This window comes from Frieseomelitta varia, unplaced genomic scaffold (assembly GCF_011392965.1).
Source record: "Frieseomelitta varia isolate USP_RPSP 00005682 unplaced genomic scaffold, Fvar_1.2 scaffold_699, whole genome shotgun sequence".
Lineage (NCBI taxonomy): Eukaryota > Metazoa > Arthropoda > Insecta > Hymenoptera > Apidae > Frieseomelitta > Frieseomelitta varia.
In genome coordinates this window covers 151984-167947 of record NW_025110477.1, presented here as the reverse complement: position 1 = coordinate 167947, position 15964 = coordinate 151984, and the positions used below count along the sequence as shown (strand labels likewise).

General features: G+C 31.9%; 2 protein-coding genes and 1 long non-coding RNA gene across 3 annotated transcripts in view; 1 reads left to right on the top strand and 2 right to left on the bottom strand.

Moving 5' to 3' along the window:
* LOC122535331 (neuroligin-2-like) overlaps positions 1-3261 on the top strand; it is a gene marked incomplete at its 5' end in the record, with an annotated part of 69328 nt that extends 66067 nt beyond the window's left edge. The window contains 2 exons of the mRNA XM_043666789.1: positions 1059-1221; positions 2799-3261. Of these exons, the coding sequence (XP_043522724.1) occupies positions 1059-1221; positions 2799-2948 (313 nt within the window). The remainder of the gene's footprint in view (positions 1-1058; positions 1222-2798) is intronic.
* Positions 3262-9195: 5934 nt separating this feature from the next.
* Positions 9196-9879, bottom strand: LOC122535328. Its single transcript, XR_006308139.1, has 3 exons — positions 9790-9879; positions 9638-9704; positions 9196-9556 (listed from the first exon to the last, which is right to left on the bottom strand). It is a non-coding gene; the product is annotated as an uncharacterized LOC122535328 (long non-coding RNA).
* A 3999-nt stretch (positions 9880-13878) lies between these two features.
* On the bottom strand, positions 13879-15842 carry LOC122535327. The gene is made up of 3 exons (XM_043666787.1): positions 15703-15842; positions 14935-15122; positions 13879-13950 (listed from the first exon to the last, which is right to left on the bottom strand). The coding sequence occupies exons 1-3, from the start codon at positions 15825-15827 to the stop codon at positions 13922-13924; spliced, it is 342 nt and encodes a 113-aa protein (XP_043522722.1). The 5' UTR covers positions 15828-15842; the 3' UTR covers positions 13879-13921.
* Between the last annotated feature and the right edge of the window lie 122 nt (positions 15843-15964).

Sequence of the window (15964 nt, the reverse complement as noted above, 5' to 3'; positions counted from 1 at the left end):
TTTTGGAAAAATTAAAAACTCGAATTTACACGTGTAGAAAATATCTGTTTCTGTGGAATTTTCATGGAAAAAGAAATCAGGAACTTCTTTAAAAAAAGATATTTTCGAATATCTTTTCTAATACGTAATAAAAGTTCCATGGATTTTATTTAAAAAAGTCCAAAATAAGTGAAGATATTAAATTATTTTAGGTAGTTTTAGTTAACAATAGTTATTAGTTTTAGTTAATAATATAACACCGTATTATTGAAATTTTGCTCAAATTGAATTTTGTCTCACATTTGAAAGTTCAATTAAACAACGGTGGTCAGATATTACATTACTTTACAAATAGATTTGTCACATGTCAAATATATTTGTCATATTCAACTTTTTAACTGTTCATTCCAAAGAGAAATGCAAATCAGATTTAAACTGTTAAATCATTTACGAATATGTTAAATAAATAACATATTCACAACATGTAATAACTAATTAATATTCTTGTAATGCTTCTCATTGAATAGTATCCACTGAAAACATTTTTAATGAACATTTTTGATGAACAAATTATCTGTCACAGAAAAATATTTATTTTATATCGTGTAAATTCTATTCAAACTGAAACTTTTATTCCCAAGGAACTTTTCTTCCATTCTCATCGGAACTTGTAATGTAAGAATATTTTCTTTTTTTTTTTTTTTTATCAAAAAAGTCCCACGATCCATATTTCAAATGGATCAACCTTTTAAAAAGGTCCACAACTTTTTCGATCCCTGCTTTCTAATGTTACACAATATTCTTACCAATCCCTGTTTACAATAATTCGCGAAATCAGAAATCACGTCACTCGTCACTTTATCATCGTTTCATTTTGTAAATAAGCTTCTCATGCCACCCTTTCGTATATATATATATATATATATACATATCTGTATCGTCGATGGCCACCTTCTCCCTGGATATACCCTAGTGCATGATTCTTGTTCGACGTTAATGTAGCGACGCATTTACTTGACCAATAATTACGTATAATCCCTAACTGTTACGAAGCTCGTAACGATCGATCGTCGTTCCAGGAACGTTATGAAAGGCACTCCGAACGATCCCAACACGCTTCTCCAACAGGGTCAGGGAACTCACACGTTGCCTCATCAACACCATTATCAAAAGCAACATCAGCAACAGCATGCCACTCTTCCCCGAGCTTCCGTCGTACAGGACATGAATGCACAAACCCAAGTGAGAGTCAGTCATTTTACTCCAACGATTACGAGCAGCCTGTCACGCATTAGATAGAGGAACGAAGTCTCATGAAGTTCTATCAATCGACAATTCCATATTTTCGCGATAATTTTCATCGTTTACGTATTGATCTTTTCATTTTTATTGTTTTATTAAATTTTTGTGTATATATATATATTTTTTTTTTTCATTTTTCCTACTTGCGTATTACAGAGAACGCTGCAAAAGTCACTTTCCAATTATCCAAATTATATAAATCTGTTTTACTGTGATTATATAATTTATTAAAGTTGAATAATTTATTTAAAGTTGAAGCAACTTGTATTAATATTCGGACACTAGACATTGAAACTTATTGTAATTTTGTAAAAAGAAATCGTACGATAATACACTTGGACTCATTTTAAAGCTCGAAACCTCTATTTTCGAAATATATCGTTCATTTTATTCTATATAAGATGCAATATTTTTACACTATGTAGCAAAGTGAAGAAAATCTTTTTCATAAATGAACGGATTCCAAGATTGAAGTCCCCTCTTGCTGTACGATCTCTCTCCGCCAATAAAAAAAAGAAAAAATGTTATAAGTGAAACAAAATAACGACGCTCGTTTACCTGATACAATGTACAAAATTATCAATCTTTCTTTCTGTACCAATCATATCTTTTAACTCTTAATTGTAAAAATTACAAACTAAATGGATCAAGAGATGACTTTTGCATCATTCTGCATATAAAGTTCTCTTCAAACGTAATTTGCGCTACAATCGAGAGAATTCAAACATTTCATTGCGTCGAACAGAATCTAGACACGATATTCAACATCCAATTTTCATTTTCTTTTCCTTTTTTTCTTCTCTTTTTTTTTTTTTTCTTTTTCAAGAAAACGAGGCAACATAATGGATCGGAGTATTTCGTAATATCCATTTACCATAAATAATGAATTTATTCATGACGCTAAGATCGAAGATCTCTGTACTCGTCCTGTTCATTTAAAAAACTTTCGCCGTTTTAACGAGCCACGGCCTTTGGAAGCTCCGTTCATAATCCTATTAAGGAGCTTTTAAAACTGCTAAAGTCTGACCAGGTGAAATTTACACCGGGGAAAGCTTCTTCTCCCATGGTGTGGCGATTATTTCGACGGCGCCATCCTTTTATCTCGTTAGCGAATTTCCCTAAATTTAGTGGGGATAACGAAGATGGCGAAGTAAACCTTTTCCCGTCTTTTATTTCAATTTTTATTTCCCATCGAAAAAATTTTTGTATCCTTTAAAATGTTCTAAAACCTTTCCAACGTTAACAAAGATAATGTTAAATCGTGGTATCGTGAAGACGCAGGTATATTTAATATCCTATTTTGTATTTTATATATTTTTCTCTTTTTGATAGACGAACGAAATTAAATCATTAATTAAATAATGTGAAGCATGTTTAGGATTAAAAATTGATTCCCTGTACGAGAGATCGCGTGACATTTATGATTTTATTTATCATAACGTTTGCATTCGATTACAATTGTTCTGTTTCATTCCGTTCGAATTATCGTTTCCTAACGCTATACGTAAACATTTCAGGGTCCACCAAACGGGTCCATACATCTGACAGTACCAAGAGCCCCACCACCCCCACGAGCAAAGAGTCCACCCGAGAACCAGCCCCTGCTGCAGAATGCCACCGTATCGAGTCGTGTGTCCCAAGCTACGATGAGTGAGATGAGAGTGTGATGTTTGGACCCCCCTCCGAAGCCTGTGGTGCCGGACGTTCTCACGGCATCGACATTGCTTTAAGAACAACAGAAAAAACGAAAACACCGTCTCGTCCATGCCAGTCAAGTCCTAGTCGAGTCCGACGAATTTGAAAAAGAAAAAAAGAAAAGAAAAAAAGGAAAAGAAGAAACACTCTGGAGACAAGAACAACAAGAACTCCTTTCACGAAAGGATTCCAGCGAAATTCCAACGAACGACACTCGACTGGCACCTGGCCCGAAAGCTTCTACCGTTTTCCATTTCCATCGTCCAGTTGACGACGACGCGTCGCGAAAAAAAGAACAAAACCAACGGAGGGGGGTGAACACAGCTTTTTCTTCGAATTGCTAAAGGAACGCTTGAAAAAACAAAAGAGGAGAGGGGAGGGGGGTGAGGGATAGGAAAATCCGGTATTCGTCGATGAAGAATAATCGAGAGAAGATCCGAGGAATCATAGTGAAACACGGGGAGAAAAACTCAAGAAAAATTCTTTCAGCGAGAGAAACTAATCTAAATAATGAAACTGTGTGAAGATCGCGAGAAAGGAGTCTGACGTTTTATAAAGAGGGTTCACTGTGGGGAACTGCAAGTATACGAATAGTGGAAATTCGAAAAACGAATTTTATCGGGCAGATTTCTCTCTAGATTCCTAACGAGGCCGAGATGTGAAAAGGGGAAAACCTTGAGTCGCGTGTCTCGACGGATACCAGAACTGCATCGTGACCGGGAACGACAGACGGATCGCAAATATGACCGACCGAGTCGAAATTCCCGACACTCGAAAGCCACGAAGATCGACGACTTTCTTTCTACTGATTGATCGTACTTGGATCGTACTTGGAGGGAGGAAGATTCGTCTCATAATGAAATCAAACGAGTACGTTCAGCTAGCTAGTCGGTAATAACGAATTCTACGTGTTACGAGGGGAAAAAAAGAGACGCTCAAGGCAAAAATCGATCACGGAGACTCGTGTATAAAACGCTATTCACTACGATGTTAGATGTTCCTTGTATATATATTTAATGAAACGAAAAGACAAAAAAAGTGAATTTATACCGTAAGTGAAAGCCAAACATATTTGCTACTTTCTAAGGGGACATGTACTCGTATCGCGTACAGTTTGATCGTCCGTTCTATTCGTTTCTCCCCATTTTTTGTCTTTCATTTTTCTCTTCCACTTACAAGTCGACTGTGAACGTTATGCGGCGCAAGCGTGCGAGAGATCATACTGGCGCTCAGATCATCATTGCGAGAGAAGAGCTCGTCGACGAGTCGACTCGATGTTGCTTTTGATTGATAAAAGAATTTCAGAACGTACAAGATCGATAATATATTCAGACTAATTCAAGTTTTCTTTTCTTCTTGTTCAATCCTTTCAACACCATTGAACGTACTTATATCCTGACTTTTAATATTATTGGATATTGGACTGCATGAAATAGTAACTTCGAACGAACGTAAGATATTTCAGTCGGCATAAAGCACATTTTTTCCAATTAATTCGTTTAATAACGAATGTTGGGATAAAAATGACTCGCCTTATCCTAACCGTGATAAAAAAAAAAAAAGGAACAACCTTTACGCAGTATCGTCTTATTTCATTTTCCGTTGTAATAGTTGGCAAGTAAAAGTAAAACTAGAGATACAGTAACGTGTTGAAATGGTCAAAGTGACAAAGTAATAATGAAATTTGAGACAGTTCGAAACATTTCGAATTTTTATATGTATATACAGTATATACATTCAAAGTGATTCGAATTGTTTGCACATACAGATTCGAAGCTTGAAAAAAATCTTGAATATCTCGAAAGTCTCGATCGTCTTGGAAATTTTGAAAATTTTGAAATTCTTGAATTAGAAAAATCATTGTACTTTGAGCAATTTATATATTTTATCATATTATCTGCATTTTATGCAATTTTGCGCTTCCAAATTTTCTATAAATGCATGAAGATCTGCAATCTAATTGCGTGCATTCCGTAATTTGGACTATCTCAACTTTCTTCAATATTTCCTGTTACTGTTCGAGCCAAAGTAATCTAATAAACTGAATACTTTCAAGACAACTAAAAGGCTTTCGAAATTTTCGAGTTTTAAACTTCGAATCCTGCTTGACGGTACAGATTCAAAGTGAATGAAAGTGTTTCAAATCCCATCACTAATAACAGGTGCTTTCTTCACGCATACAACACATTTGACCGTCCATCTCTGAGATTTTCTTTAAACAACAACATCATTGGTTCAACCTAAACGAACTCTGAATATCGTGATTTATATACTACAAAGAGATCACCATCAAGCATCGATTTTTATAAAACTTCATAAAGAAATGCATAAAAGATATTAATTAGAATCACCGCGAACGTACCATTGAACCTCGAGTACAAAGTTTTTGGAACGTGACAATTTTTTTAACAACCCAATAAACTAAAATAGAAAAATAAGATTGACAAGAGAGCTCACCCTGTTCTTTTGGTTAAAGCACAAAAAAACGGAATTGAAATATCTGAATTTACATGTATATATTGGTGTAATGAATTTTCTTTTGTCAATGAAAAGCTTCGATTGTCGATGAACAACGTCGTTCAATCTCGTCCCATTATTGTAATATCGTAATTCGAAATGATTCGATTTCAGGGAAAAAAAAAGAATCAAACTGACTGAGCGACGCTTTCGAATCATACCGTTCCGACAAAATGAACGTCTGCGAAACGGTGTGTGGCTAATTATCATCTTTTTTACGCTTTTGGTAACATCGAGAGATCTTCTAGCGAGAGGATTTCATTTCACTTAAATTACCACGTTATATCATTGGTAGAAAGAAAAAAAGAAAAAAAAGAGATGAGAAAGGCTCGATTTACACTTGTTGCTCGGCCGCGATTCTTTTCATAAATTTTCGTTTACTCAGTCACGACGTTATAGCGAAGAATACTGTTATTCTTTTATTTATAGACGAGATTTACATGAAATGACTCGTTATTATATTATATTACGGCTATATCACGGATTTTTATGCATTTTCCTATCTTTTGTGCATACGTAACTTAAAAAAAATGAAAACCAGACATTCGCAATGAGGACACTACCATGCATAAATATTTGAACGCTTCCAAATTATTACATCATAATGAATTTTTTTAACATGTACAATTAATAGATATTGATAAAAAATTGTGATAATTATAATAACAGGTGGCTGAAGGCTGCAAAGTCTGTTTGTTGTTGAAATTTTAAAACGATTGGAATATCTTTCCAACGAAAGATTGGAAAGTTTTGAACAAATCTGATAAAGCATCAATTATTTATAATATTGGAAATACAGAAAAAAACACTCGTCAATCGTGAAAAAAAGAAAAATATCAAGCTTCTCACGGAAGCGCTATAAGTATCCAATTATTTATGCACGATAATGCACATCTTTATATATTCCGTACATTGTGTGCATTTTTGTACTTTCAAATTTCCCATAAAATGCATGAAAATAAGCGGTCTAGTCATTATGATAGTCTTTTCTTTCTTCAAACAATTTCTGCCGTTCAATTCAATCACGCTACGTTCGAACGTGATACTTCATCTGGTACCATTTAATCAGAGAGACTACTGCGTAACATTTAATTACAACATGGCTAAGTCGGCAGAGCAAATTAAGCTGTACAGTAGCGGTAACCACGGATGATTAAATCGTCAATGTAAATCGGGCCGTATAGTCTACGAATCGACTGTGCACAGGTATGGTCGTTGGTTTAAGCGCGCGTATTAATGGATAAATCATACGCTATAAATTGGATCTGACTAAAGATCCGCGAAATTCTACGTTAAATCGTTAGAGAATGAAGAAATTAGTCGATTCGTATTGGATCCAAACGTGTACGTGATCTTTTTGTAAAGATAATGAAATACATATAAGTGTAACATAAAAAATTAACATAAATCTGTTATCGTGCATAACACACTGCCACTGGACACGTAAATTCACGTAAAGAAAGAATTTCGCCGGTCGGTTCAAATAAAAGAGACTGTTGCTCCAATTGATTCTTTGAAGCACTATTTTATCTTGATTGACTAATTTTTCATTGTTTCGAATGCTCGATATATCATATAGAGATTATTGTTAAATTAACGTATATGAAATGTCGTGTCTTCGAAGTTTGACTCTATCAATTATCAATTAATTATCAACTACATTGAAGAAGAAGGAACTTGTTACAAATAATGTATTTTCAATGTTCAGAAAATTTATAACAAAGATAATCAAAATGAATGATCAAACCAGTCCTGCGACTTTCTTAGATAAATTTATACTTAGAAGTGCTCTTCTGAAAGTTGCAGGAAACATTTAAGATTGAGAGAAGGTTCAAGACAACTTACACAATTTTTTAACCCTTTTTTTATTACATCGTCCATAGAAAAGCGAAATCGTTCAATTTCTACTATTTTACACTTTCAAAAAATGTAAAAAAATTTCTGGACTGCTTAATGAAGTCTTTACCGTATTATACAATCAGTTTTTTAGTCAAATCTTTAAAAGATTTTTCAGGAAAAGTAAAATTTATTCTGAAAAATTCACGAGTGAAGTTTCGCTAACAACGTAAACGATTCAGTTTACCTATGAAGAGTTAATGCATAAATTATTTAAAACAGACTGCAAACAAAAAGTTCGTTTCAAAAATTTTTAAATTACTAAATTGATCATTCTTATTTTGGAATTTGTCAGTGGGAAAAATATATCATGAATCATTGTGGGAAATAATACTTTGAAAAAGCTATGTATAATCATAATTATATTTGAAAAACGACATTTCATATATACCCCAATCTAAAATAAGATTATAAAGGATTTTCTTCTGTAATTTGTTATCGAAAATATAATTTCTGCCTGTAAAATTCTAACCTGCGCTAATATGCAAGTAATTTTTATTAAACTTATCTACTCATTCACTTCCTTGCTTTGTGCAACATAAAAACATTCGAAAAATATATTTCAAAGAGTTATCTACTAAACAGAATTTAACACTTTCACTGTTGCCAATTAATCAAATTGTCCTTAATCAAATCAAACACGAAATTATGTATTTATTTCTAATTTATAAGGCAAATCAAATCAAAATTGAGGAATATTCTCAAATGTTCAAACAGACTAAAATAACAGTGAACGCGTTAAAGTTCTCACGATTGATCGACTTAGAACCTTGTTTTTATGGAACCACCACACGAAGACCGAGCTTAAAGGAGAAGAGAGTACGTGTTAATATAAAAAAAAAAGAAAGAGAATCAAAGTTTTTTGTACATACAATTAAGCGATTAAAATAAAATGAACCGAAGGAATGTGTTTACGATGTTCTCGCCAAGTTGTACGATACGATCGACAAATTCATCGATCATTTTCAGCATCGTTGTGAATGGATAGAAAAACAAGACATAAAAGTTCATTGTACCGAATAAAATCTTTTTTAAGATGACTTGCGAAATTTCGTGGAAAAAAAAAGTTACGTAATAAATATCATTAAGTATGGACAATCCGAATATATTAAAGACTAAAAAAAAAAAAAAAAGAAGAAGAAAAAGGAGCGAGTAATAGTAGACTTAATTAAAAACAAAGCCCATGATCGGTAACGAAGAGAATAACAACGGGGGAGAGAAATTGAGCCGGTTAAACAGATGTTTAAGGAAATTTAAATAACATATATTAAATATACATATTATGGATTGTAATGAATTTATTATGACGAATATTATTATATTTATGTGATTTTTAGCTGGCCTCGCGTTCCACCGAAAAATACCTGAAACAGATATTTCGGCCGAAGGCAAGGCTACCTGTTACGTTTAACGTTTCTGTTATCAAATTGTAAATATATAACAAAATACATGGTGATATTAATTGTACGTGTTAAATGTCTTTCCCAGCAATGGTACATTTTTTTTATTCAAATCTTGCTTAACCCCTCATCTTTAACCAACGAACGGGGACTTTTAGGTTTTGGCAACTATGTTTCCATTAAGCAGTTCTAAATTTGCCTGTATCCTTTTAATTCATTTTTTACTCGGCTCGATAACGAAGACAATCAAGTGAACTTATAGACTGACTATTCCATGCGTGATCACTTCGCGCGTGATACGCTGAAGATGAAGTTGATTATTCTGAATATTTAAAAATTAAAGGACCTATCAGTTAAAATAACTTTATCAAAAGTTCAATACAATATAAAAGGAATTAAGAAAAGAGCAACCCTCTTATTTACAGATATAATCATTATAGAAGAAATAATTATTCCTAGACTTTCTAAAATATCTTTGTACGAAAAATGTACAAATTCGAATGAAATATTTTCCATACGCTTACAAATTAGTTACCCGTACGTAAAAACTACGTATTATTTATTTTTCATTATTCTAATGGATATGACCATCTATATAAACGCCTAACCGAGATCACGAAAATCAGCTCGTATTATTTGTCACATAATTAATAATTATATTAGTTATATAATTAATTGTTTGAATCTATAACATGCTAAAGCATTCTTAGCTTCTAAAACATCATAAGATTTTCAGAAGATAAAGGAAACTGAAGACTGTAGAGGATCTGTAATAAAACATATAAAATTAGAATTTGTATTTAAAAGCAAAGCAAATTCTTAAATTGAAAATAGTGAAAGATTCTTACATTCTTGGCTTTGGAGCCACCGTGGATTTTCCCCAAAATACACCAAAAAATTGTAGCTGTGAAGCGTCTGCAACGAAACGTCAAATATTATAAATTATACTCAAATTTGAATAATTAAGTAAATTGACAGTACAATATATAAAACCACTTACGATCTTGATCTCCTGGAGAGGCGTTATCCTCTTGAGCACTGATTGTAATATCAAAAACGAATATTGAACAAGAAAATATACAAAAAAAAGTAGAAAAAAATAGAAAAAAAGTTTTCAAAATCAGACGCGAAGAGTGTATGTTTAAAACTCCCGAAAGTAAGTACGCAATGCTATTAATCTATGCACTCGTATTTAGAGATACGCAACACTATATGCAACGCGTTCAGTGCAACCATGCTGCAGATTGCTGATAAATGATCACCTTCGTACAGCTCTTGTAGCTGCATCAGATGATTCGGGAGCAAAAACAGCGTTCTACGAATCCAGTGGAAGAATTTGGGCATTTCGTAAATGCAACGCTACTTCAAAAAACGCGATCATTCGTTATCGCAACACTAACAATTAGAAGAAAACTAATTAAAAATCGCGAAGGAACAATATCACAACACTAAGAATAAAAGTAATTGAAAATCGCGATTAAACAATGTCGCAACACTAACTCTAAAACCAAATTCAAATAAAATTATTAATCAACAATACAAAAGCTACTGTACGAAAAAAAAACTACGTTGAATGTTCTAATATTCTAAAATTAATTAAAAGCAATGATTCTATAATATGAATTAAAACAACAGAAAGCAAGATAAATTTACATAACACTAAGACAACTAAATTAACGATCGAAATTGCAAAAAACAATCACGATATCATAATTCGCAACTCTAATGCAAACACGATTCTCATTTCTTCGTCAACTCTAATTTAAACCGTAATCAATCTTTCGCAACACTAACAAGAAACGATGATGAACGATGATGGAGAAGAAAAAAAAAATACAACTACAAATACTAAAAGAGCATAGTGACAAAGTAGTAACGAGAATGACATCCCATGCTATGGAATCATTTAACTGACCCAGAGGATGAGAAGTCATTTGTTGTGACCCTCTTCGTGGCAGTTTGCCGGGCCTCTTCGGCTTCAAGCCTCTTCTTTTCTTCGAGCGCAATGCCCGCTGAAACTTACGTCTAGCTCGAGTCTTTCTAATCGCAAACTAAAAAATAACTTATAAAGGTGAAATAATAATATAAATCGCGAAAGCTGACCTCAATACACATGGACGATCATCGATCATAGTGATCGTTGTCCGTTCGCATGTGCGTGCTCGAGCAATACCTACATAAACGTTCGTTTCGGGACCTATTCGCGACCTATCCGCGACCGCGACCGCGATACTAAATTCAAAAAAATCGAAGAATAAAACCAGACAGAAACAAGTGGCATGCTCCATTTGTACCAGTTTCACTGTCGATTTTTTAAATTAGATTTCCTGAAACAGGTTGGACACGCGAAAAGGAGACACACGACCAGAGACTGTGCCAACCTGCCCGGCCCTACCTACTTATAATTAAACACAGGCATACCAGAAAGTAAGCTACCTATCCTATCCAGGGGCCCTATATTTAANACACACAACTTTCACACTCTAATTTACGTACCATTTTCCTGAAATCAACTGACAATGGCTAGCGAACATTGCGTAAAACGTGATTAAAACACGTTTATATTTACAATTCTCTTAATAACTCAAAAAATATATATATAATTTCTATAGAATGTGCAAGTTGAGTTGGAATCATCATTATAATTGACTGTATAATTAATAATATAATTATAGTATTTTGTATTTGATAGATATTACTATAATAAATTCATACTTCAAATTCGCGTATAAATATTTTAAATGGTTCAACTTATAATGAATGGAACGATAGAAACGACGCAATTCCACATCCTAATCACACACACATATGCGGAAAATACGTCGTACACGATACACTAACACACTGTCAGTTGCTAAGAAATTTTTAATAAAACTACAAACTATGGTCATCGTGCCCAATGTCTTTCACCCACCCAAGTAGCACCTGAGCACGTGAGTGAGATCTTGACAATGAACACGGAAGGGATTAAACCTGAAAATCCTGAACTAAAAAAATAATTAGTTTATGTAATTTGTATTTAACGGACTATTGCACTATTTTATTTCAGACTGTAATAACTCTACTCTTTCAGAAATTATTGAAATTGCAAGAGATTAAAGACAAAGAATCAAATTTATTAAAAAAGACATAAAATTTAATAATTGATTCAAAATCAATTGACTCTAATTTAAATGTTAATGGAAACAATTTCAGGCGACTTCTTCATCAAAGCACATTTTCGAAAATGCGAAAGCAGTGATCAAACTTATTGCTTTGATTCAAAAATTTACCTGTCGTGAAGTATTTTCTTGCACATAAAATTTCATACGTTTTTCTGCGGAAAAAATTCTAATCTATTATATTTCAAATTTTACTGAAGTTTATAATTATATATTTAATTATATTTAATGTTATTATAAAAGGGAAAATGAAATTGAAAATTATTAATTATTAATTATTTAACAAAATATATCTCCAATATCAATAAGTAATAATTGCATCTTTCATAGCAACGAAATCGGAGGGTATCCGTCTTCTCTACTATGGAATGCTCAAACGAAATTATTTTAATAATAATTATTTATAATTTATATATTCATATGAATATTCATATACATATTTTATCTTTGCAAATATTGAAGATATTTTGATTTTATAAGTAATTAGTACAAATTTAATTATTAAAATTGCGATGTGCAAGAAGTCCTACCTGATCTAATACATAAAAAATCTGAAAAAATATTACTACTCACGGGTATAAAAAATACTCGCGGTCACTATGCTCATCAAAAATTCTACGTATATACAACCAGTTACTCGTGCCGATTCGGACCTTTCATCCTACGACATGATTGAGTGGCCGGAGGAACATAAATGCATGCGACTCACACGACAGATGTGAAGAACGTTATCACCGATGCTGCAGTAGACCAGGGAAAGTTGTCGTGAAGACTCTCATCAAGTAGATACCCATGGTGGAACTCGATGTCGTGAAAAATTTCCTGAAAAACATAAAATATTTTATTTCTAAAGACACAGTGTTATTTGTGAAAATTTAAATTTTAATAATGATAAAAATTCGGATTAATTTGAAGTGTTTTTAGAAAAAGTACTGTAGAGAATAGAATTCAAATACAACATGCTAAAGTACTTACATTTTTAGCTTTTGAAGCATCATAAGATCCTTAAAAGATTAGAGGAAGGGGAGATTGTAGAAAATCTGTAACAAAACACTAAACATTAGAATTTATGTTTAAAAGCAAAACAAAATCTTAAGTTGGAGATAATGAGAGATTCTTACATTTTTGGCTTTGGAGCCACCGTTGGATTTTCCCCAAAATATATCAAAAAATTGATGCTGTGAAACGTCTGTAACAAAACATTTAACATCATACTTTGTTATCTTTCTATTTGAAAAATTAAGTAAATTAAAGTATAATATATAACTTACGATCTTGATCTCCTGAAGAGGCCTTGAGCACTCTGACTGTAATATACCGAAACCGAACACTAAACAAGAAAAAATACAAAAAAAAGAAAAATAAAAGACTATCAACGCGCGCGTTTAAATAATAATCGGCGGACTCACTGACTCTAACTTCGCGAATTATAATTTAAACGAATTAATCTAATTTAACGAGAGCCATTTTGCTCAGAAAAGTATTAAAATACTGCGCAATAAACACTGACTCAACCAACCGCATTGCGCGCAGTCACAAAAATTTTCTGAAAATAAAGCTGATTAAAAGGGGAAGGGCAAAGAGTACGTTCATTTAGAAAATACTACTATTTTTCTAAAAAATGATTGAAGAAATTATCTAAAAAATGATTAAAGCAAAGTATTGTAGCAAAGTATAATATAGTAAAATATGAAAACTTTAAATTTAATAATCTAATACAAGAATATATATTCATTTGAAAGTATATACCATTAAGCTATGATTTCCACATTCGAAATAAAATATTAATTAATTTAATCTTTTCCATTTTCATCTTTGTATTACAAATAATTACGAATAACATATTGTGAATTATATTTTAAATATATATAAATTACATAGCAAATGTTACCTAGAATGAATAAAATGTTACCAACTTTCCATGAAAGTTCATCAATGATTGTTCATTAATGATTGTGATGTCCATGCATTCTATGATATTTTTGCAATCAAGAAATAACCTGCACAAAAAGAAACCAAAAGTTAGAACAAATGTATCAAATGAAACCAAATATGTAAAAATGAAACGATAATCTACTTCAAATTCTATTAAAGAAGCGTACGAGACAAGGTATCGGTAATCGTAAGAGTGAAATCGATGATTGAAGAAAAATCCTAGCAAGAAAAGCTTTAAAATCCTACTCGATTTCGTTATTTTCATGTTCAATGAATCGTCAAATACACGCGTATTAATCAAATAATACTATTAATGAGGAATAAATGGAAATAAGAGTATCGAAAAAGAGACGCTATCGAAGAGACGTCACCGATAGATTAGAAAAGTTGCGAAGCTAATGCGACGTAATACGTGTTGTTGTCACGAAATTCAAGAGTCGAATGACTTCCCGCGTCACATTTCGTCCTTTTATTGGGAAATAGTAGGGGATGGGACAAACCTGAACGAACAAACGTTTCTGTGTTGTTGTTTTGAACTTCGAGGCCTTTCATGCCTTACTTGGTTTGGGAAATGAGAAATTTTATTATATTACGCAGTAAAATTATTATTTTAACTATTAAATACGTACATTCTTAATAAATTATTGTTGAATTTAGTATTAGAATTGTTAATAATTATGCAGTATTTAGTTAAAGAAGTAACAAAAGTAAAAAATGTTATAATAGAAATGTATGTATAGAAGCATATAATAAAATACGTATATATATAAAACAATAAATTACTCAATTACAAAGTTGCAATATTTGTACTGATTGGAATTGAAATTAAATTTTAGAATAAAATTATAAATAACTTTTAGCATAGTATGTTCTATTTAAATGTTTATATGCTATTATTTCATTGATTATTGAAAATTGATGTAATAATTATTTGGTTAAATCTTACCTTGAGTTGAAGCCAAAAATGCACGTTTTATATTATAAATTCATTATACAGACGCAAATCTAAAAGCTATTGATTTAAATTTTTACCTGAGAACTTCTAATACTTCTTTCTGGATGATTCTTCTGAATAAAACTTCCTTCTTTACAGATGAGACGTGCTCCTTTCCGCCATGTTTCTCGTTTAAAAATCGATCGTGAGAAATATCGATCATGATTCGAGAATTGTAGGAAGTGTATTCCATACTTCACCGTGTAGTGGCGCTGTAATCGCACGTTTCGCAGGAAATGATAACTTGAAATAAAAAATAAAGAACTGGTCTACATCAAACACACAAAATTCATGAGAAATTCTTAAAAAAGAACAAAAATATTCACACATTTCATGAAAAATTGTCAATACTTTAATTTAAAACATGAGAAATGTTATTATATTACACAGTAGAATTATTATTTTAGCCATTAAATATGTACATCCTTAATAAATTATTGTTGAATTTAGTATTGGAATTGTTAAGAATTACATAATATAAGGTTAAAAAACCAATAAATGAATAGAAAATGTTACAATAGAAGTAAAAGCATATTACACATATAAAAAGTTAGTCATATTACAAGGTCATAATATTTGTATTGGTTAGAATTGAAATTAAATTTTAGTATAAAATTATAAATAACTTTTAGCATGGTATGTTCTATTTAAATGTTTATATGCTACTATTTCTTTAATTGTTGAAAATTGTAATAATTATTTGATTAAATTGTAATAATTATTTGGTTAAATCTTACCTTAACTTAATGCCAAAAATACACATTTTATATTATAAATTCACTATACAGACGCAAATCTGAAAGCTATTGATTTAAATTTTTACCTGAGAACTTCTAATACTTCTTTCTGGATGATTCTTCTGAATAAAACTTCCTTCTTTACAAATAAGACGTCCTCCTTTCCGCCACGTTTCCCGTTTAAAAATCGATCGTGAGAAATATAGATCATGATTCGAAAATCATAGGAAGTGTATTCCATATTTCACCGTATAGTGGCGCTGTAATCGCGCGTTTCGCAGGAAATGATAACTTGAAATAAAAAATAAAAAACTATGATCTAAATCAAATACACAAAATTCATGAGAA

Coding starts and splice junctions, on each gene's coding strand:
- LOC122535327 (XM_043666787.1), bottom strand. CDS start 15,827: ATGATCTATATTTCTCACGATCGATTTTTAAACGGGAAACGTGGCGGA. Junction 15,123..15,702: donor GAAGTATTAGAAGTTCTCAG/GTAAAAATTTAA, acceptor TTTTATTTCAAG/TTATCATTTCCTGCGAAACG. Junction 13,951..14,934: donor GAAGAATCATCCAGAAAGAA/GTATTAGAAGTT, acceptor CTTTTTGTGCAG/GTTATTTCTTGATTGCAAAA.